Source organism: Camellia sinensis, chromosome 5 (genome assembly GCF_055761805.1).
Source record: "Camellia sinensis isolate YWXY chromosome 5, ASM5576180v1, whole genome shotgun sequence".
NCBI lineage: Eukaryota > Viridiplantae > Streptophyta > Magnoliopsida > Ericales > Theaceae > Camellia > Camellia sinensis.
The window spans coordinates 120,622,826-120,645,633 of record NC_138965.1 but is presented as its reverse complement, the minus strand read 5'-3'; the positions used below and the strand labels follow the sequence as shown (position 1 = coordinate 120,645,633).

General features: G+C 33.4%; 1 protein-coding gene and 1 long non-coding RNA gene across 12 annotated transcripts; one reads left to right on the top strand and one right to left on the bottom strand.

Moving 5' to 3' along the window:
- Window positions 1-1,447: 1,447 nt before the first annotated feature.
- LOC145790197 (uncharacterized) lies at window positions 1,448-19,702 on the bottom strand. The gene is made up of 3 exons (XR_014328860.1): window positions 19,330-19,702; window positions 2,091-2,195; window positions 1,448-1,840 (listed from the first exon to the last, which is right to left on the bottom strand). It is a non-coding gene; the product is annotated as an uncharacterized LOC145790197 (long non-coding RNA).
- On the top strand, window positions 14,068-18,214 carry LOC114257904 (KH domain-containing protein At4g18375-like). 11 transcript variants are annotated; one of them, XR_014330073.1, is made up of 6 exons: window positions 14,068-14,258; window positions 14,474-15,071; window positions 15,652-15,860; window positions 16,283-16,434; window positions 17,719-17,778; window positions 17,905-18,214. XR_014330073.1 is itself a non-coding variant. In XM_082869674.1 (5 exons), the coding sequence occupies exons 2-5, from the start codon at window positions 14,853-14,855 to the stop codon at window positions 17,918-17,920; spliced, it is 372 nt and encodes a 123-aa protein (XP_082725800.1). In that variant the 5' UTR covers window positions 14,068-14,258; window positions 14,441-14,852; the 3' UTR covers window positions 17,921-18,214. The 11 variants fall into 11 exon arrangements, 1 of the variants encoding a protein (XP_082725800.1); XR_014330074.1 differs by lacking the exon at window positions 14,474-15,071 and adding an exon at window positions 14,441-14,473; XR_014330075.1 differs by lacking the exon at window positions 14,474-15,071 and adding an exon at window positions 14,399-14,473 and having other exon boundaries at window positions 15,652-15,732.
- Window positions 19,703-22,808: the final 3,106 nt, after the last annotated feature.

The window sequence follows — 22,808 nt, the reverse complement described above, 5'->3', positions numbered from 1 at the left end:
GCTGATAACCTATCCTGTTTGCCAGAACTGATCATACCAATTGTAAGTCCATCATGGAAGTTCTTAATGAATCCTGTGAAGTATCTGGGCAGAACGTCAATTATCTGAAATCTAAACTTTTTGTTTCCCCCAACCTCCCTTGCAACAAAGCCAGGTCCTTAAAAAATATTTGGGATCCCCTCTTCCTTACAAAAAAGTCAACAAAAACTTATTCAATGAGACTATTGAGAAATTAAAAGCCAGACTCTCAGGGTGGAAAACTAGAAATCTCTCCTTACACTCATCCAGTTAGTCACTTCTGCCATTCCCAGCTACAACATGCAAACCATGGAGCTCCTTAGGAAAGTTTGTGATGAGACTGACAAAATCAGCAGAATTTTCCTATGCGGAGATACTGAAAATAGCAAAAAAGTCCATCTACTCAACTGGGATAATGTGTGCAAGAGTAAAGAAGATGGAGATCTTGGCATTAGAAAGGCCAGGGACCAAAACTTAGCCCTCCTCAGCAAGCTTGGGTCGAACATCCTGAGTGATAGTAACAAATATGTTGCAAAGTGCTTCAATCCAAATATTTAAAAAATAATTCCTTTTTAAACTGGACCCAGAAAAAGAAATCCTCGTACATCTAGAAAAGTATCTGTAAAAACAGAAACACTCTTAGGAAATGTGTTAAGTGGAGAGTTAGTAATGATGAATCTATTTCATTTTGGAATGATGGTGGTGTGGGAAGCAGCCTCTAGCCCAAACTTATAACACCCTGCAGGTTAATGACTCAAATAAGGTTAGCTTTGTACTTGATGATGAGGGGAACTGAGACACTGATATCCTTGCTAATCTTATCTACCAACAAGACCTCCAAGATATCCTCAAGATTTATAGGCCTAGATATGTGACCTATACTGATGCTTCTTCCTAGATTAGGTCCTCTAATGGCAACTTCTCAACTGCATTTGCCTATAAAATCATTACCAATCAGAAAAGAGATGACAAAGATTGGAAATGGATCTGGAATATCAAAATTCCCCCAAAACTAAGATGTTTCCTCTGGCTTATTCTGAGAGAAAGATTGCTTACAAACCATTTGCGGCTTATGAGGAACATGGCAACTTCTAATCTGTGTCCTAGATATGGGCTATTTAGTGAGAATATTAGCCATCTCCTCAAGGACTGCCCCAAATCCAAAGAAGTATGGACTGAAATTAAGAATCATAATTGGTGGGAGCAAGGATGTGGACAACCTTTGTTTGAATGGGTTACTTCTAACATGACAAATAAAAAGCTATTTTTTGGTAACAAATGGTACCTCATTTTCGTTGTAACGCTTTGGCAGATTTGGAAGGATCGCAACAAAATTCTTTTTGAAAACTTGGCTAACCCCATTCAAATCAGTCTCAAGAACATAAAGAATTATGTTCAAGAGACTGACCAGGCTTTCTAATCCCCTCTCCACCCCAACCTAGATTAATTAATTGATGTATCCCATCTGCAAGTAAACTAAAATTTAATACAAATGGATGCTCTAAAGGTGGCCTAGGACAAGCTAATCATAGAGGTTTACTGTGGGATAACGCTGGAACCTGGATATGGGGATATTATGGCAAGCTAGGACATTGCTCAAACTTGGAAGCTGAACTATGGACCATCTACAAAGGCCTTACCATCCTCTTTCAAAAAGGCAAAATGGATGTGGAGATTGAGACAGATTCTGAGCAGGTCATCAACCAAATCCAAAATGGCCCAAGCCACAACTCTCTTAGTTACCAAACCTGAATCCAAGTTGAAGCTCTGCTTTATTCCCTTTCTTAGTTGCCAAATCCGACACACACTTCTTCAGGGCATCCTCCAACAATCAGAATTGACATTAAAAATCAAATTAGCCAATGCTAGTTTGTTTGGTTGGTTATAAAATTTTACAATGACATTTAAATCTACAACCAACATTTAGAACCCAATAAGAAAAATCACTCCAACAAACCCACATTAAGTAAAATAGGCAAGGAAAATTACTTTTCCTTTCTTTTATTTCCTTAAGTTTCTAAGCAACCAAATGCAGGGCAGGTTTGTGTAAATTTAAAATTCAGAATGATTACCTTTATCTCGCTTCCCGATTTGAGCTTCCCAGCATATATATCATCCTGCAAGCTCTCCACAATCTTAATAGTAATCTTTGGCCCAAAATCAGCAACCAGCAAAGCCTAAAATAAATAAATAATAGTAATAAAACGATAACCTCCAAATCGTAGTTATAAAATTTTCCACGACTTCATAAAAATTCAAACAACTAACATGAACTTCAATTTCAAATTCCACTAGTTTATACAATAAATAAATACTTCCATATTAGTTCTCCAAATATCCTAAAATAAAAAAAAGACCCTATAATTTTCAAATCATAATTATATACTATTTTCCACATTTTCTTCAAAATTCACACACATTAAGAACTAACATGAACTTCAATTTCAAACTCCACTTGTTTATACAACAAATACTTTCATGTAGCTGCTAAATTGCTGACAATATATATCAAAATATTCACATATACAAGCATCCATTCATGAATATATATATATATATATATACAGGGTTAATTTCATTTTTATCCACTAAACTATTGTCATTTTTTCTATTTCATCACTAAACTATCAATTTCATCTATTTAGTTTCTGATTTCGATCCCCGTCCCAATCAGTAAGCCTAACCTAATGAGCAAAAAGCTAATTTTACAACTAAAATAATTTAAATCATATAAGGGTTAATTCTTAACTTTGTCGGGGTTGCTTAACAACTCCGCCAGTCCCAAGCCCAGGAAAAGGAGGAGGGTTATGAGTTAGGTAGCCGACAGCCAACACGTAAAAAGACCGCTCGGATCCATTATGCACTACAAGAAAAGTGGGTATATGGCACGAAACTATTTGCGATGGCACACTTGCCGTCTCAAAAAGTCACTTTTTGCGACGGCAGAAAATGCCGTCTCAAAAAATCAAAGTATTTGCGACGGCACCATTTGCCGTTTCAAAAAAGCATAGCATTTGCGACGGCACAATTTGCCGTCTCAAAAAATGAGAGCATTTGCGACGGTATTTTCTGCCGTCGCAAATACTCTGCTTTTTTTAGACGGAAAATTGTGCCGTCGCAAATGCTCTGCTTTTTTTAGACGACAAATGGTGCCGTCGCAAATACTCTGCTTTTTTGAGACGGCATTTTTTGCCGTCTCAAAAAGTGACTTTCGTGTTTCTTTTTTTAATTTTTAGTGTATATTTCTAAATTTTAAATATTTTTTTTAGATGCACCTTACTTAGATGCATCTAAAAAAAAAATTATGAAAAAATATTTTTAAAAATTAATAAATACATAAAAATACAAAAAAAATGTATTGAATTATTGTATTTTTGGTATTTAGTGAATTTTTTAAAAAAAAATTTATAATTTTTTTTTAATTTTTAGGTGCACCTAACATAAATAATTTTTGGTATCAGAGCCTAGTTATGTTGTATCCTGTTTCTAACTGTTTTGTTTCTTCCAATTAATCAATTCTGTTGTTTATTTGATTAATCGAGTTTTCAGTTCATCTTAATCACCCAAGAGATCGGTCTGTGTTTATCCACCTGGTTTAAGTCACTTACTTTCGTTCCCTGTCCAGAGTAAGTCCTTAGCGTTAGGCAGTGTAGGACACTGGGGTCTTCCGAATAGGGTCTGTACTAAAACCATTTTGGTCTGTGATAACATGACTAGAATAGGGTAAGGTATCTGTAAAACTGATTAATTAAACAAAACAATGAATCGATTATTTAGAAGTAACTCATCAGTCAGTTCTAGGTCAACAACTTTGCCCTCAATACCGAATCAAGGATTAGTAATAAATGAAGAAGATGTTGAAATACAAAATGATAAAATTGATGCAGGATGGAATATACCTAAATTGCCAATTAAAGAAATCTATAAAACTACTTTCATATAGAATGTTTTTAAAATTACTCTGCATGTTAAAACAATTGAACAAGTTTATGCTTTAGAAAAGCCTCGAGAAACCTGTCAATTATTTGATGCAAAATTAATTAAAAGACATTTAAATAATGGTTACAATTTCATGCATATTGGTCTAATTCAAGTTGGTGTTAATCCATTAACCATAGTAGGTAAAAATACCTCTGTTTTATTATGTTTACGAGATGCTCGCTTTCTTGATTACAATGATAGTTTAATGGGTATGATGGAAACTGGTCTGCATAAAGGTCCAGTACATTTTAATTGTTTTCCTGATTTTACACTTAGTTTACGTGATCCACATATTTTAGATGCATTAACATTAAATATTCAGTTACATGGTTCATTTACTATCATGAAAGATAAAGTTCATAATATTGCATTAATTTATCGTGTTCATTACAAATGTATGCAAACTAATTTAAATGTTCATGCTTTACATAAGAGTCCCAAAGATAAAACTCTATTAATCCAAAGTAGTAGTAACGATGGAGAATCCCATATTAATGTCCCTCAAATGATTGAATGGAAAAATGTAGATCTACCTGATCAATGGATTACTGTTAATGAAAATTACAAACATAATCAACAACAATCCTCAATTCAAGATATCCAAGATATTCATCAATTCAATGATGGTTCTGTTCGAATTAAATTTAATCGAAGTCAATCCTCTCGACATAGTACATCTAGTGTTCCAACTGAAATTGAAACTGAAGATGAAATATTTAATACTCCTTTATTTCGAAAAAATAGTCAAATCCATCTTGGTCAACCTTCTATAAATAAATTAAAAGGTATTGATAATACTACTTCCTCTCAAATTAGTAAACCTGTTTATTCTACACATACACATTTACCCAAAGACGAAGAAGAAATTGCTTCTAATCATTCTCCAACTCAAACTGATTTCGAAGAATTTATACCACCAGTTAATCCTCAATTAATGACAATCAAAAAAGAATTCAAACCTGATCTAGATAAATTACTGATTGAGTTTAAATCCTCTAAAAATAAATCCCAACGACATGCTTACTATGCTAAATATAATTCTACTCAAATGTCCAAAATCACTAGACAATGGTATGATTTCATGATCGAATATGGTTTTGAATTACCCCTATTAGAATATGTTGACAAATATTACAACAAGATTAATACAATCACCAAACATAAATGGAAAACTTCTGACACTACTTCTGTTAGTTCTAGTCATCCACCTTTAGAGAAAATAATTCTTAATCCGCAAGGGTCTGAAATCCCTGCTTCTCCTTTCAAACTACCTGGTAATGATAATGAGATTAAAAAGGTTATTGAACAAAATAATTATACTAATCAATACTTAAACACAATTGGTAAACAATTAGACAAGATAGAAACCAATTTAGAATCTGTTCAAAACACATCTACTAAACAATCTTTAGATCCACCCTTACTTAATCTACCCAGTAATCGTTCCAAACGAACCAGTTTAGTTACAAATGATCAATCTACTGTCAAAGCTATTGAAAAATTATTTACTAAATTATCTACCTCTGATAATACTTCACCCTCTAAAGATAAAGGTCTTACTGTTCTAAATCAGCAACCTACTATTGAAACTGTGTCTACCCAATCTGAAACTGAAACCACTGATAATGAACTAAATCAATTAACTCAACAATTCCAATCTTCTACTCTAAATAAAATTCATTATCCCAAAGTTAATCCTCAAACTACAAAAAATTGGTATTCTCGACCTACTCCTGTTGATCTTCAATTTGAAGAAACTAATTTTAATAATCAATTTTCTGTTTCTGCTAAACGATTATACAAATGGAATATTGATGGTCTTAGTGAAGATCAAATCCTCCAAAAATTAAATCATTTATCTATGGTCTCCAACAGTTATCTCTCCAATTATCCCCAATATACTCAACCTGAAATTGTTACATTAATTACTTCTGGTTTTACTGGTATGCTCAAATCTTGGTGGGAAAAATATTTAACTGAAGAACAAAGAGAATCCATAATTTATGCTAATCAAACTGATGATAATGGTCTACCTATCTTTGACGAAACTATTGGATGTTGCCACCCTGATGGTATTAATGCCTTAATTTATACAATTGTTCAACATTTTATTGGTACCCCAACAAATATCTATTCTCGCATACATGATCCACTTAGTAACCTCACCTGCCCAACCTTAAGTGATTTTAGATGGTATAAAGATGTGTTTACCTCTAGAGTTATGTTAAGAGAAGACTGTACTAAGTCATTTTGGAAAGAAAAATTTATTAATGGATTACCTAGTTTATTTGCTCACAAAATTAGAGATGTCCTTAGTCAACCTACTGGTATTATTGAATATGATAATTTAACCTATGGTGATATAATTAGCACTATTCAAAAAGAAGGTTTAAAAATGTGTATTGATCTTAAACTTAGTCAAAAAGCCACTAAAGATAAACACAAAGCTAAATATGAATTAGGAAATTTCTGTGAACAATATGGTTTACCTCCTGTAGCACCCTCTCGTAGGAAATCACAACATAAATATAAATCCAAATATTCTAATAAATACAAAAAAAAATTATTCACCTTCCAAATCCAATGATAAATTTTATACTAAACCCAAAAAGAAATATTACAAAAAATCACATCCAAAATCTAAATCTAATAAAGATATTACATGTTATAACTGTGGTAAAAAATGTCATTATTCTAATAAATGTAAAGAAAAACAAAAATTAAAAAATAAGATTAATCAATTATAAATAAATGATGACTCTAAGAATCAAATATTTGAAATCTTTCAATTAAATCAATCTGTTAGTAATTCCTCTTCTGATACTCCTTAAACTTCTTCTGATAATCATTCACCCAGTACTGATTCTGATAATAATAATATAACATTAGGATGCAATGATGTTTGTTGTAAACCAGTTAAACAAATTACTGTCCTTACAAAATCAAATCAAGAAGAATTTGCTCTGATTGAATTAATTAGCAAATTAGATGATCCTAGTTTAAAACAAAAATATGTGGATAAATTAAAATCTTTATTAATTCATTCAGACAATAAACCTAAGTTTGATAAACCTATTATTAGCTTATCCAAAACTTTAGAAAGATTTAAGAATAAAAATAAAGAAATTACACTTCAAGATTTACAATCTGAAATTAACCAAATTAAACAAACTATTCGAGAGCTACAAAATAAAGATAAAAAATTAGAAGATGAAATTATTACTCTAAAACTTAATCAAAGTTTCGATAATTTCCAACCTAATCCAAATACCTCTCCTCATGAATCAGAAAATAATTCCGAACATGATTATGATCACACTAATCCCAATAAACTCTTATTTGATAATCAATCTCATCAATCTAATGCCCTTAAAGACAAACGATTAAATCTAATCAATAAAATTTATATTAAAAAATGGTATTCAAAAATTAAAATCGTTGTTGAAGATTTTCAATTAGAATTAATTGCTTTAATTGACACTGGTGCTGATTTAAATTGCATACAAGAAGGATTGCTCCCTACTAAATATTATGAAAAATGTCATGAGAAATTGACTTCTGCTAATGGTAGTCAAATGTATATTAAATATAAATTACCGAAAGTTCATGTCTGTCAAGATAATGTATATTTTAACACTTCGTTTGTTTTGGTTAAAAATATGACTGATAAAATTATTTTAGGTACACCATTTATTTATTTACTATATCCGTTTACTACATCTAGTAACGGCATAACCACTCATGTTTTAGGTCAACCTGTCACATTTAAATTTTTATCCCCACCTGAAATGCTAGAATTAAATCAATTAAAAGATTGTTCTATTTCTCATACTATTAATCGTCTAACTAGACATTTAAATTTCCTTAAAGAAGAAATTAATTACAAGAGAATTGATCAACAATTGACTGATCCAGTTCTTAGTTCTCAAATTAATAATTTTAAATTAAAATTAGAATCAACTGTTTGTTCAACTTTACCTACTGCATTTTGGCATAGGAAAAAGCATGTAGTTACGTTACCATATATCAAGGATTTTAATGAACGACAAATGCCTACTAAATCTAGACCTATTCAGATGAATCATGATTTACTTGAAATGTGTAAAAAAGAAATAAATGAATTATTAAAAAATCGAATCATTAGTCCTAGTAAATCCCCATGGTCTTGTCCTGCTTTTTATGTTAATAAAAATGCTGAATTAGAACGAGGTGTCCCTCGCCTAGTGATTAATTATAAACCATTAAATGCTGTTTTAGAATGGATTCGCTATCCTATTCTTAATAAAAAAGATTTGATTAAAAGACTTAGTCAAGCTGTTATTTTTAGTAAATTTGATTTAAAAAGTGGTTTTTGGCAAATTCAAATCCACCCAAAAGATAGATACAAAACTGCTTTTAATACACCTTTTGGTTAATATGAATGGAATGTCATGCCATTTGGATTAAAAAATGCTCCTAGTGAATTTCAACATATCATGAATGACATATTCAACCAATTTAGTCATTTTTCAATTGTTTACATTGATGACATATTAATTTTTTCCAAATTACTTAGTGAACATTAGAAACATTTAACTGCATTCTTTTATACTATTAAAAGTCATGGTTTAGTCATTTCTGCTCCTAAAATTAAACTATTTCAAACAAAAGTCAGATTTTTAGTATATGATATTCACCATAATACTATTCTCCCCATTAGTCGCTCCATCGAGTTTGCGTCTAAGTTTCCTGATGCAATTCTTGATAAAACCCAATTACAAAGGTTTTTAGGTTCCCTCAATTACATTGCTGAATTCTATAAAGACCTTAGGAAAGTCTGTCAACCTCTGTTTGATAGGTTAAAGGATAATCCTCCTCCTTGGTCTTCTGTTCACACTTCTATTGTTCAACAAATCAAACAATATGTTAAGTCTCTTCTTTGTCTTGGTATTCCTAGTGAGAATTCATTCAAAATTATTCAAACTGATGCTTCTGATATTGTTTATGGTGGCATTCTTCTGCAGAAAGTCACTCCTCAATCATCTGAACAAATTGTTTGTTATCATTCTGGTATCTGGAATAAAGCAAAATTAAATTATAATACTATTAAAAAAGAAATTTTATCTACTGTTTTATGTATTCAAAAATTTCAATATGATATTTTAAATCAAAAAATTTTACTTCGTGTTGATTGCAAATCTGCTAAATATGTTTTAGAAAAAGATGTTCAAAATCTTGCTAGTAAACAAATTTTTGCCCGCTAGCAATCTATTTTAAGTATTTTTGATTTTGGTATTACTTATATCCCTGGTTGTCAAAATTCCCATCCTAATTTTCTTACTCGGGAATTTTTACAGGGGGGTAAGGGATGAGTGCTACTCCACATATTCCATACCTTAAAACCCAAATTACCTATTACCAAACTCTAATTAAGCAAGTATCCTACTGCATTCACCGTCTCCAATCAGCCAGAAAAACTACTAAAAGAGCCCAATACATCAATTACCACCAGATTCAAGCTCGTCACAATTTACTTGCTGATTACCTTAACTGTTTACACTATTACCAGAATTATTTAGATATTCTTTCTAGTTGCTAATCATTGTTTCTTGATTCCACAGATGTCTCGCCCAAGGCCTCCTTCCAAGGCTTTGGTCCCATCTTCCAGTAAACCTAATCAACTTCTTGTTCCTCCTCCTTTGGAGTCAATTACTCCATCTCATTCTTTTGAAATGGTTAACCGTTACCAAGTTCTTGGTAACATTTATCGACCTAATTACTCATCTGCTTTAGCCACTAATCCCTTTGCTTCTAGCCAATCAGTATCAGTTACTCCACTCCCTGCTAACCCGGTCAGGTCGTCTCGATCTGATTACACCAAATCACATATCACTAACCTGTTTTACAAAGAACTCAGTCACCCTAAGAGTCAAACCATTAATGAAATTGCTCAATCCTATTTTGGCTCTGGATGCCATTTCATCCTTTCACATCCAGAGAAAACACTCTCCTATTACAAAGATATTTTGATTCACCATCAATCAATTCTGATTAAACCAATTCAGGATCTAACTTATTCCTATAAGATCCTGTATCATTCAATCTACATTCATAACATTATTTCTTTAGCTGAATGGGGTCCTCCTTATCAGTTTCGAGATTTGCCTGGTCACTCTATTCAGTATAATTATCATGATTACATTGATGCTTGGTTCAAGATCTTCTTGTACCAAAATGAAACCTTCAGTCATTCTTGGTTCATTTCTTTTGATCAAAAATTCAAGTCTGATTTACCATTCTGGTTTCTGCGATGGTGGACTCATTATGGCGCCATTACAGATATCCTCCCTGACGGTCTTAATGACCTAATTCATTATTTTGCCTCTGTTTACCCATTCACCACTCACCAAAGACAATTTCCCTTATTGTTAATTTTTATATCCAAATATAAAATCCTTTGGATATTCAAATGGCATTATGGACTTGATGATAAAATAGTCATTCGTCAGCATTCAGTCAAATGGTGGGCTAAGTTCAATTTGCCCCGCATATTTGAAATTGTTCAAGAAGAATTCCCATCTGATCAATGTGCTCCTACTCCTGCACTTGTTAAAGCCCAGCAGAACCCAACTGCTGTAGTTAGTCAAGGAAGTCAGCCCAGTCTTCCTCCAATCAATCTTGGAAGCCCCTCATCTAGTGGTTCCAAGCCCATTTCATCCAAATCCAAAATTCAGCCCACAACTGATAAATCAAAGTCCAAGGCTAAGTCCAAAGGTCCTGCATTGCCGGCTCAGCCCAAGACTCAATCAAAGCCCAAGTCAAAATCCAAATCCAAGGCCCAGTCAAAGCCCATTTCACCTCCAGCTCAGCCTAAGGAAAAGTCTAAAATCAAGCCCAAGTCATCCAGAGATGAACTGCTCCAGCTAGCCCGCAAACTTGTGGATCAAGCTGAAGCCCAATCAACTTCAGATAGTTCAGAAGAAGGTTCAGAACATTCACACTCTTCTGAAGGATCAACCAATCAATATTCTTGTCCCGAGTTTCAAGATGCTCAGGATCCGTTTATTTAATCAACGTGGGATTCCTTATAAATACAAATTAGCTTCAATCAATACTTTTTTGAGAAAAGCTGCCAATTTGTATTTATTCTAATTCCTTTATTCACATGTTCACCGAAAGTGATGAATAGTAAAAGTTACTGTTCACTTTTACTGTTCATCGTCACTATTCACTCAATCAACTTTTGTTAAAGCTACTCAACTGTTCAATCAATCACCCGAAAGCAACCGACAGCATCTGCTTTGCTCCATGCGCTGCCAGCTGCCTCCATCAATCACAAGCTGCATCGTTAATTTGTTTTTCTATATATTGTAATCAGTTGTAATCACTCACGCAGTCTTCAATTTTTGACAATTACATCCTCCCGTTTGTTAACTAGTTAAGATCCTTGCAGTTGCTACAATTGTAATTGTAAGTTATTTTCTGTATTTTAAATTACAAAGCTTTATTAAATGATTTTCTTTAATTAGTGCTGTATGTTCCAATTCTGTTATTGTTCAATTTTGATCATATTTGATTTCGTAATCCATTTGCTTCATTCTGTTTGCTGCTTCCGCCTTTTGGTATACTTAAAATATTAAAAAAATTCAGTAAAAACAATATAACACGGCAAACAAGAAAGTATAATTTTCTCAAAAGAGTTTTTCGAAAACTCTAACCTAGCATAGTGATTGTGGTTTTGAGACAGCTTCATATATATACAGTCACAAAATGGTTTGAATAAATTCTAGTACTTTTTTCTGTCGCAAAAAAAATTTAAAAAAACAATGTCTTCTTACTCTTTTGATATAATATTTCTCTTTTCATTCATTTTTCATCTTCATGTCTCTCTGTCTCTATCTCTCTCTCTTCTCTTTTTCTCTTTCACTCATCACTCTTCTTTCTCTGTCTATCTGTTTCTCTTTCTCATTTTCTCTCTGTGTCTCTCGCCTATCTCTCTTCTCTCTATCTCTCTCATATGTTTTCTCTCTCTGTCTCTCTCGCTCATCTCTCTTCTCTCTATCTCTCTCATTTCTTTTCTTTCTCTCTTTTATCTTTCTATCTCTCTCTATCTCTCTCACCCATTTCTCTTCTCTCTCTGTCTCTCTCTTTTTCTGTGTCTCTCTCTTGCTCATCTCTTTTCGCTCTATTTCTCTCTCTTTTTGTCTATCTCTCGCTTATCTCTTGTTTCTCTCTCTCTTTTCTATCTTTCCCTCTATCTCTATCTCTCTCTCTTTCTTTCTCTCTCTATCTCTTTTTCTGTCTATCTCTCTCTCCCTGTCTCTCTCACTCATCACTCTTCTCTCTCTCTCTCTGCTTGTCTATTTGTCTATTTCTCCCTCACTATGTTCGCCTTGCTCACTCTCTTACTCCAATCTTCTCTATTTCTCGAGCTCCTTCTCGATTTATCGATCCACTATAAACGACGTCGTCTTACTCTTTTGAGCATTTCTCTTTTCACCTATTTTTTCATCTTCCTATCTCTCTGTCTCTGTCTCTCTTCTCTTTCCCTCTCTTACTCATCACTCTTCTCTGTCTGTCCGTCTCTCCCTTTCTCTATGTGTCTCTGTCTCTCTTTTCTGTCTCTCTCTCACTCATCACTCTTCTCTGTATGTCCGTCTCTCTCTTTCTCTCTGTGTCTCTGTCTCTCTTCTCTTTCTCTCTCTCACTCATCACTTTTCTCTGTCTGTCTGTCTGTCTGTCTCTCTCTTTTTCTCTGTGTCTCTCGTCCATCTCTCTTCTCTCTATCTCTTTCATCTATCTTATCTCTCTGTCTCTCTTCTCTCTCTCTTCTTTTTTTCTCTCTCGTTTTCTCGCTCATCTCTTTCTGTCTCTCTCTCGTTTATCTCTTTTCGCTCTTTTTTTTCTCTCTTTGTCTCTCTCTGTCTATATCTTTTCACCCATTTTTTCATCTTTTTCTCTCTCTCATTCATCACTTTTCTCTCTCTGACTGTCTATTTGTCTCTCTCTCTCTCTCTCTCTCTCTCTGTGTGTGTCTCTCATTCATCTATCTCTTCTCTCATCTATTCTCTCTCTGTGTGCCTCTCACTCATCTCTCTCTCTCACCACTCATCTCCTCTACCACCTTCACCACTACTGTAAATGCCATTTCGCTACCACCACTACTACCACTGTCGCCATTTCACCTCTATGACTACCATTACTACTACCATCGCCACCACTCCACTACCACCACTACCACTATTGCCACTACTACTACTACCATTATCTCTCTTTCACCCCTGCTACTCCATCTACTCTACTACTACCACAACTTCACCACTAATCTCCTTCGCCATCACCACCACCACTACCACCACCATCACCATCATCTCTTATCCACCACCTTCACCACTACTGTCGGTTCCTCTTCTCTACCACAAAATATTACCTTTCTTCTCTCTCTCACTCATCACTCTTCTCTGTCTGTCAGTCTTTGTCTCTCTCTCGCTCATCACTTTGTCTCTGTCTGTCTGTCTGTCTCTCTTTCTATCTCTCTTCTCTATCTGTCTTTCACTCATCTCTCTCTTACAACCCATCTTCTCTACCACATTTACCACTACTGCAAATGCCATTCCATTATTACCACTACTACTACTGCAAATGCCACATTGACCACAAAAAATTAACTTTATTTTAATGGAAAATATTATCCCTACTTCTACCAAATAAAAAAATAATAATAATTTTTATTCATTAAAATAAATATGAAACAAATAATAATAATTTTTATCTCTCGCTCATCTCTTGTTTCTCTCTCTTTTTCTGTCTCTCTCTCTATCTCTTTCTCTCTTCGTCTGTTTGTTTCTCTCTCTCTCTCTCTCTCTCCGTCTCTCTCTCTCACTCATCACTCTTAATAGAAAATATTTTTCATTAAAATATTATCCTTACTTCTACCAAATAAAAAATAATAATAATAATTTTTCATTCATTAAATATTCATTTATGATGAAAATGAAAATTATTATTTATTTTTTTTATTATTTAAATATTCATTTATGATGAAAATTATTATTATTATTATTATTTTTCCCAATCCCGCCCGCTCGGTTCCCCCATTTTTCTCCATTCCCGCGCCCCCCAAAATCCCCAATCTCTTAGAACCAAAATTCCTAATTTCTACCAAATATCTCTCTCTCTCACTCTCTCGTTTCGTTGTTCTTCATATCTGCACCGATCTCTCTGACTCTCTCGTTGTTCATCTCATCGCACCGATCATCGCACCGTCGATCTACTCACAGGTAAACTCTCTCTCTCAATCTCTGTCTCTCTCTCTCTCTCACCCCCCGATCGTTGTTTTTTTTTTTTGTTTTATATATATATATATATATCAGATATCTCTCTGATCTGATCTGTCTCCCTCACTCTCTCATCTCATCAGTCTCACTCTCTGGTTTTGCATCTTTATGTTCCCTTCGCCTAGGGTTTTTGTTCAATTGGATTCTCTCATCTGCAGGTACGATCGTTTCCTAGGTTTTCCAACAGTATATCAGCGTTCGCGAATTAGGTTTATAATAAGTTCTTATAATTTGTATTTTTTGTTTATTGAAAGACTCTTCGCTCTTTGGATTTGTATCCGATAAACTATTTGCTAGATTTTTTTTTTTATTTTTTTTAAATTGTTTAATGTGTTGTAGCCTTGTTTGTCTGAAACTGTTGTCTTCTCACAGTTTTCTTTCTGTCTCTCTCAAGAATTCTTGTTTTATTTAATGTGTTGTAACCAATTTTTTTGTGTTGTTTTGTTTTTTTTCTTTTGGTTTTTTGGTAGCCTGGATTTTTTTATTTTATTTTTGTATGGGTTATTGTTTACTGTGATGTAAATTTTGCCATTACCAATGAATAAATGTCAATACAAACTACAAAGGAAGAGAGCATTGTTTGCAATTTCGGAGGAGTTAATTGTGAGAGTGTTGTGCCCCTCTGACATGATTGGCCGCGTTATTGGCAAGGGAGGGGGTTCAATCAAAAGTGTGAGACAGGCCAGTGGTGCTCGTATTGAGTTTGATGATAAGGCTGATCGTGATGAATGTATCATCTCCATCACCTCGACAGAGGTGTAGCTTTCTTTCTGCTTCCTTTTTATTTATATTCTGAGTTCTTTGTCAAGTGCTCAAAAGGTAGCAGGAGGACAGGGAGAAACTGCTCCGCCTCTTGATTTCCTCGCTGTTTTTAACTTTGATTGGGGAATTGTGACCCAGATCAAGTTACTACACACACACACACACACACACACACATATATATATATATATGTACATTTGGATCATCTCTACGTGCTATCATGGGTTTGTAAAATACCTTTACAATAAAACATGTGTTTATAAATATTTAACACTTGATGGTTGTGTCATGACTTCTTTAACTTGCTGAGGCATGACTTGTGTTTCTTGCAACTCTAGAGTGTTTGATGCAAAACAACATTAATTTTTTGAAGAATTGTTTTTTACTTCATTTATTGTGCCCCATTTATTTTTATTTTGATGACTGTATGTAATGGCATCTAAATACCATCATTTATCTGTATCCATTTATTTAATGTTGGATCATGTTCTGAGTTGTTGGGTTGGGAAACCTGCTGTTGAGGGTATTCTTCATTCCATGTGTCTTGATATTTTTGCACCACTTTTTTTGGCAGTCCATGGATGACATGAAATCCATAGCAGTTGAAGCGGTTTTATTGTTGCAAGGGAAGATAAATGACGAAGATGATGACACTGTAACTATCCGGCTTCTTGTTCCATCTAAAGTTATTGGTTGTATAATTGGAAAAAGTGGTTCAATCATAAATGAGATGGCTTACGCATGCTTTCTTCAGGCAGCCTTTATGGATATGGATCTTTATCAGTATGTCAATGTTGTGGCATTTAATTTCTTTGTTATTTCCTTGGTGTTATGGTCATTTGATATTTTTAGATCTTGTTATTCATTTTTTTTTTCCAGTTACAAGTTTTCTTTGGTACATTTATGGCAATGTGCTTGCTTATTTTTCTATATTGTTTTAATTTTGTTACTTAGGCATTGTTTCCTAAAACTGAAAATTAACTACTGAAAACTTTAAAAGTTGAATTTTTTAATTTGAAAAACTGTTTGGTATCTACTGAAATTTATGTGCTAAATAAATTTATTGTCTGCTCTTTTTCCTGCATTGGTGTTTATGTCAGTATTTTATTATTTAATTTTTTCACTGTTTTGTCCACTTAATTGATTTTTTAACTCCACCCCTGTTCTTGTGGTTCTTATTTGAGTGGTTGTTCCTCTTTTGATAGATAGGAGACAATGGCTATGGATCTTTGTCTTCATACTCGTCAAAGATGTATGGAGGGTTAGTATTATTATGGCCATGAGTTTTTTACTATATTGAAAGACTCTTCAATAACTCTCATTTTGGGCGAAATTAAAGATGGCTGCAGAAAAGAAGGTAAGAATGCTTGTGGTGGTCATACTTTATGAACATAATAAATATACTCACAGCACAGTAATTAATTTTAATGTGTGATCACTGTGTGCATGGAAATTATAAATAGCAATCTTTTTTTTTTTGCTTTGAAGTTAACTCTCCTTGACAACCACATTTCATTATACTTTTAGTGTGGAACATAAGCATTCTATATGAAATTTGCATTCCTATCTCAGGAGAACTAGCATATAATTTTTCGATGATACTATTATTGCTTCAATTTTCTGGTTAGAGTTTCCATTTCATATTTTTCATCTCTTTGGAGAGATGTTTACTCAAAAAATCGTAATAGCATATTTAATATTCATAATGAATATCAAATAAGACAATCAACCAACATAGCTAAATTATAATGATTGTTTTCGATGTATGGATTGATTATTCGTAATGAGAGTGAATAGATACTGCCCATATAGATATAGCATCTATACGAAACACCCTTTTAGTTGGGTCTTTTTTTTATTTAATTTATCTACATGCCAGGTTATTCTATTTGATATCATGTTAGGTAGTCAGAAAACATTTTCACAAATTGATCCTGTTTAAGGAGGGGAATTTGAGATGGAGGACTGTTGAGACAACTATAAAAGTAGAAATGAAACCATTTTGAGTGGGCGGGTTTTTAACATAATGAAAGAATGCTTGATTTGGGATGATTTGCTCATCTGCATTCAAGACCAATAAATTTGATGGTGGGAATGTGGTAGAACTAAGGTGTAACATGAATAAGAAGACAACCGAAAAGGGCATGGGTTGAGAAGTGATAGTGCATTTTGGTCTTTGATTTAGCGGAACATGTCTTGGAAAAAGTACAAGCATTAAATGGCACAATGACATATCGTCTTGCAAATTGTGCTACACTTTGTTTCACATTAATCCCAAACCTAAGTTCAGATCATGCTTGGGCCTGCTCATGGCCTAGCCCTAAGTTAGTTGCCATTTTAGCTTCTGCTATTATTAATATGAGGTTTGTAAAAGTTTTATCTTATTAAGCTAACAAGGGATAGAGATCTGACAGAAGGGATTTTTGGGGATTCATTCATGTGGCAAGCTCATATTCCCCAAAGTTTACTTATAGTGGATGTGAGGTTATTTGATATTGGGCTGGCATTAGCCAGGTGTCCAAATACAATAATAAAACCCGAGGTTGGGCATGCTCTTAATTGAGGTCTTGTCAGAAAATAGCAAAAGAAAATATTAACACAAAATGGGCATAACAACTAACTTTTGGTGCACATGTTACAGGTGGGTGCAGCAAAGGCAGAACAATTTTGCAAGGCTTTTCGAAGCATTCGCAAGAAACTTGTATGCATATTCTACTATCGAAGAATCATAAAATTTGTCCTCCATTAAACGCTATTATTTTACTTTCCTGATTGGACTTTTTTTTATTTGTTATTATTTATCTATATAAAATAATGACTCATGTAGGTGTATGAAGAAATGAGTTTATGCTGCCGGGAGTTTTTTGAGCTCACCTAAAAGTTATGGAGAATAGTTTCTTGCCTCCTGAATTTTCTTGTTATTCTGTTTCTGGTGGATGTTTTACTTGGGGAGAGAGAGAGAGATTGTAGTTCAAATTGAAGCAGTTCATGTTGCAAATTTGATTTTGATTTATGTTATTTAAATTTGTGAACAACATTATGTATGTATTATGCGACATTATGTAGTGGTATAATTTTTATTGTTATGAATTTTTATTTATGTATTGTTATGAATGGAACAACATTATGAATTTTCATCATGTGTCAACTTTTGTTTATGTATGTATTTATATTATTATGTAATTATCGATTTTTTTTTAGTTATTTTTCATTTAATACAGGTTATTTTCATATTTTTAATAATTTTAATACAGGTTTTTTTTTTTTTTTTCATTTTTTTTGAGACGGCAGAACACCCCGTCTCAAAAAGAAAATTGAACCAGGCTTTTTGCGACGGTACCTATACTGTCGCAAAAGGTATGGAATTGAATTGAAAAATAAGGCCTTTAGCGACGGTATCATTGCCGTCGACAATAGTCATTAGCGACGGCTCAGATTGCTGCCTCAAATACACTTTTAGCAACGGTAATTTTGCCGTCGCAAAAAACCCTTTTAGCGACGACAATACTGTGCCGTCGCAAAAAACTCAGATTTTCATCCATTATTGACGACAGAAATTTGCCGTCGCAAAAAAGGCATTTTCCCGTTGCAAAAACAAAGGCGACGGCACTTGCCGTCGCTAAAACCCTTTTGTAATCCCTTTTGTTGCGACCCCCACTTGCCGTCGCAAAAACCTTTTGAGACGGCGTTTGGGGTATTTGCGACGGCGTTTTGCCGTCGCAAAAAACAATTCTTTTTGTAGTGATGATATGAAGCCAAAAAAGGGTTAATTTCATTTTCAGCCTCTGAATTATTGTCAAATTGTCTACTTAGTCCCAAAACTAGAAATTGAGTGCATAAATTAATGTCTATTTAGTTCCTGAGTTAAATTATTTAATTCAAATCAATTTAATGGTCGAAAGTATTACAGAAATAAAATATAATTAATAGAATAAAAGACATTACCTAGTTAAGAAACAAATTTACTCTAGAACAAGCTTAAATTTCTATTATATCTTTGCTTGGGCTTAATGCTACTAATTTGGATAACCTTTTCGAATTGGACTAAATTATACATTGAGCTGAAATTAAAAATTCTAAACACTAAAATAGATTAAATTGATATCTTATGGATGAAATTAAAAAAATAAAAAATAAAAAGACAATTAGAAACTCAAAAGACTAATGTAAATAGATGAAATTGATAGAAAAAATTGGATAAAAGTGAAATTAACCTATGAGAGAGAGTGAGGAGAGAGAGAGAGAGAGGGACCTCTTCTAATTCGTCGAGGACGCGGTCGGTGTCGGAGAGATTCCAGTAGAGGAGGAGCTCGTCGATGACGACGAGGTTGTCTCGGGTCTTGGAGAATCCGGAGAAGAGTTTATCGACGTCGCTCTTGGCCTTCTCTTTGATCAACCGACCAAGTTTGGTGAAGAACCCGGTCTGCCCAGCAGAGCATCTGAACTGGAAGGCCAGACTCGGGTGGTCTGAATCGGAGAGGACCGCCGAGTTCGAGGGAGGTTGAAGACAACTGTACTCATTGCAGAAGAAGCACAGGCCATTTGTGTACTTCAAAAACCTTCTCTCTGTTCGAAAGCTTCACTCTGCTCCCTAAACTGGCAAGTGAGGCTAACACACCTCCCAACGACCGGCGAAGGCTCTGTTTGGTGAATTTATTTATTTATTTATTTTAATTTTTTTTAAAGTTAGTAGTTGATAATCGAAAATTAAACTATAACACACCTCTTCAGTTTTTAAATAATTAATTTTTTAAATTTTATTTAAATTATTTTGATTAATCTATCTATCTATCTATCTATCTATTATAAAAGAAAAATAATATTTTTAGTGAAGAACCTTATGCTAGTTTCAACATCTCATATTAATTTTTTTTGATTTTCTTAATTTTAAATAATTAAGAAAATCTCACCGAACAAAAAAAAATTTAAAAAAATCTCCATTGACTAACTTTGATTTGATAATCCCACATTGGAAAAAGAATGAAAAAAATGAGTTGTTTTACTCATATTATTTGACAATCCCACATCGAAAAAAGAAGGAAAAAAATGAGTTATTTTACTCATATAAAGTGAATCTTATACTCTCATCTCATTTAATATTATAGTATTGTGCATGTTTTAATTAAATATATTTTAAAGTGTTATACATATTTAAATTCAATATAATTTAAATTTTAACATTTTTAATTAATTTATTTATGACCTGGTTGATTAGCCTACATCATTTTTGATTTGTTGGTTTAACCGCAATTTTAACGATTTTATCAAAATATATCGATTAGATTTGTTTGATTCGAAAAAAATTAAAGGTTGATCTGATTAAAGATTGAAAGACTGAGATTGGTTGATTAGAAATATACTTTCCGTTTAAATAATTGTTAACTTTTATTTTATAATCCCACATTGGAAAAAGGAAAAAAAAAAAGTGAATTGCTTTATTTATATAAAGTGAATTTTAATAGTGTAGTATTGTCTATACTTCAATTAAAAATAGTTTAAATTTTAAATTAAAATAGCATTTAAAAGTTTTAATTAATTAATTTTTATATAAGTTGGTTGGTCACTTGACCTAACCGATTAGGCTGAACCATTTTAGGTTTGATCGATTCGCCGATTTAATTACAATTTCTCATACTGATTTTATTAAATTTAAACAATTAAACAAATTTCCATTGGCTAACTTCCAGTTGACCGTATAAAAATAAAACTCTAATTAGTTTATAATTTATTTTATAATTTCACATCCGGAGAAGAAGAAAAAATAAACTTTGTTTCACTATCTATCTATATATTATATAAGGAAAATGAGATTTTTAAGGAAAAACCTTATAGGAGCTCCAAACCCTTATTCTAAAATTATTGAATTTTTTAAATTTTAAACAATTAAGAAAATTTCAGTTGGTGTCACGGCCCCAAAATAATGCAATAAGCCTATCCACCATACGGAAGAATATAACAGAAATACAATACTTGCATTTATCAGAGTTCAGTGTTTAACAAACAATTAAATGCCATGTAGACTTACATCTTTCCAAGTCATTACTTGGTTACACAAATTGAGTCTTGCTCGTTACACCTTAAGTCCTTGGCTTTACAAATAATAAAACATACACACAGCAAGACATAATTAAGAAGCTCTTGCTTCCCAAAACTCCATCCACGCTATTGCCTTGGAGGAAGCATCTCACCTGCACCTGAAAATGGTATTCCCATATAGGGTGAGCCAACAGCCCAGTAGAAATAACCTAACACAATTTATAAAGTTTAGCAAATGTATAAATACCACGTACATAAACAATACCGATCCTGAAACATCCATAAGCCTTGCATATCCATAGGCCACTAAGACCAGCCGTTTTCCTTCAATTCATTTCCAGTTCATATATGCTATTCAATTTATGAGTTAAATTCATTATCTTTCAACAATCAAAATGAGACTATAACTCAATGATTTTCCAATTATACAAACCTCACATAAACACTTCAAACCTATCATTTTATGAATATTTCATCCGAAGGAATCGATACCCATTTATATAAAAAATTTCAGGTCTTTCACCTAGGACACTCCGACCGACTTGCTTTAAATGGAGTCCATCCCCTTTCTCCTCCCAAACAAATATACATATGCAATGTATTTATAAACATAATCACATATGGAGTACATCCCCCTTTCTCCTCCCAATAAACATACATATACAATGTATCTATAACATGTTCATATTCAATGACACCAATAATGGATTAGCATTAAATCGCCTAATCTTCATGTAATTTCTACAACAATCATAGCTATCCTCCACCGATAGCCCAATGCAACTATTTCTAAAGAGATGTTCAATATCAAAATAAATAGTTTATTCAAAACTTCCATAAGTGAGATAATACATATTCAATATTACTATTTATAATCACAACCTTCCAATTTCACATTTTTAATGTTAATCCCAATTATTTATGCAAAATAATAATTTAATCAAAATTAGGGCAGAATCCCCCTTTCACCAAATATCAACCCAAACACCAAAATCAACTATTTTGGCACAACATGATCTTATATTCAAGCCTCATACTCGTTTACCTCATATTCATCAAAACCCCTCTTTTTATTTCACACCCAAATCCTAGATTTGTCCAAATCACAACCAAATCTTATCATCTATACACAATAGCAAATAACTAAGTTAAAAACCATATTAGAGTGTAGAAAATCTCTACCTCAAGTTTGAAGAAGAAACGAGTTGAAACCCCAAAATTAACGGTGCTTAAACTCGATCTCCACCGCACACAACGTAGCCCTCGCCTAGATAACCAACTTTGATGAAGGACTTGGATCTAAATCCCAATGGATTTGGAGAAATCAAAGATCTTGTGAGGTTTTTGGTAGGAAATGTAGAGAGAATGGAAAGGAAATGTTTTTAGAGAGAGACAGATATGCAAAAAGTGACATTCAATTAGCCCAAAGAGAGAAGAAAAGGAAAAATTCCGGATCTACCTATCTTTCCGCACTTCCAACTGCACCTGCCTTTTTAGTAGTGTGCTTCAGCCCCCTGCCCTATTTTCCACACATGCGGCCTCATTCCCCGCACGTGCGGCCCTCTCCCGTACTCCAGGCCGACCGAGTGGTCAAGCAACTTTGAATGCGTTTTTCATTTTTGTTTTGAGGGGCGTTACTGTAGACACCCCATTTTTGACCGACCTTAAGACTTGGGCAATACTGATGGTTTCCTT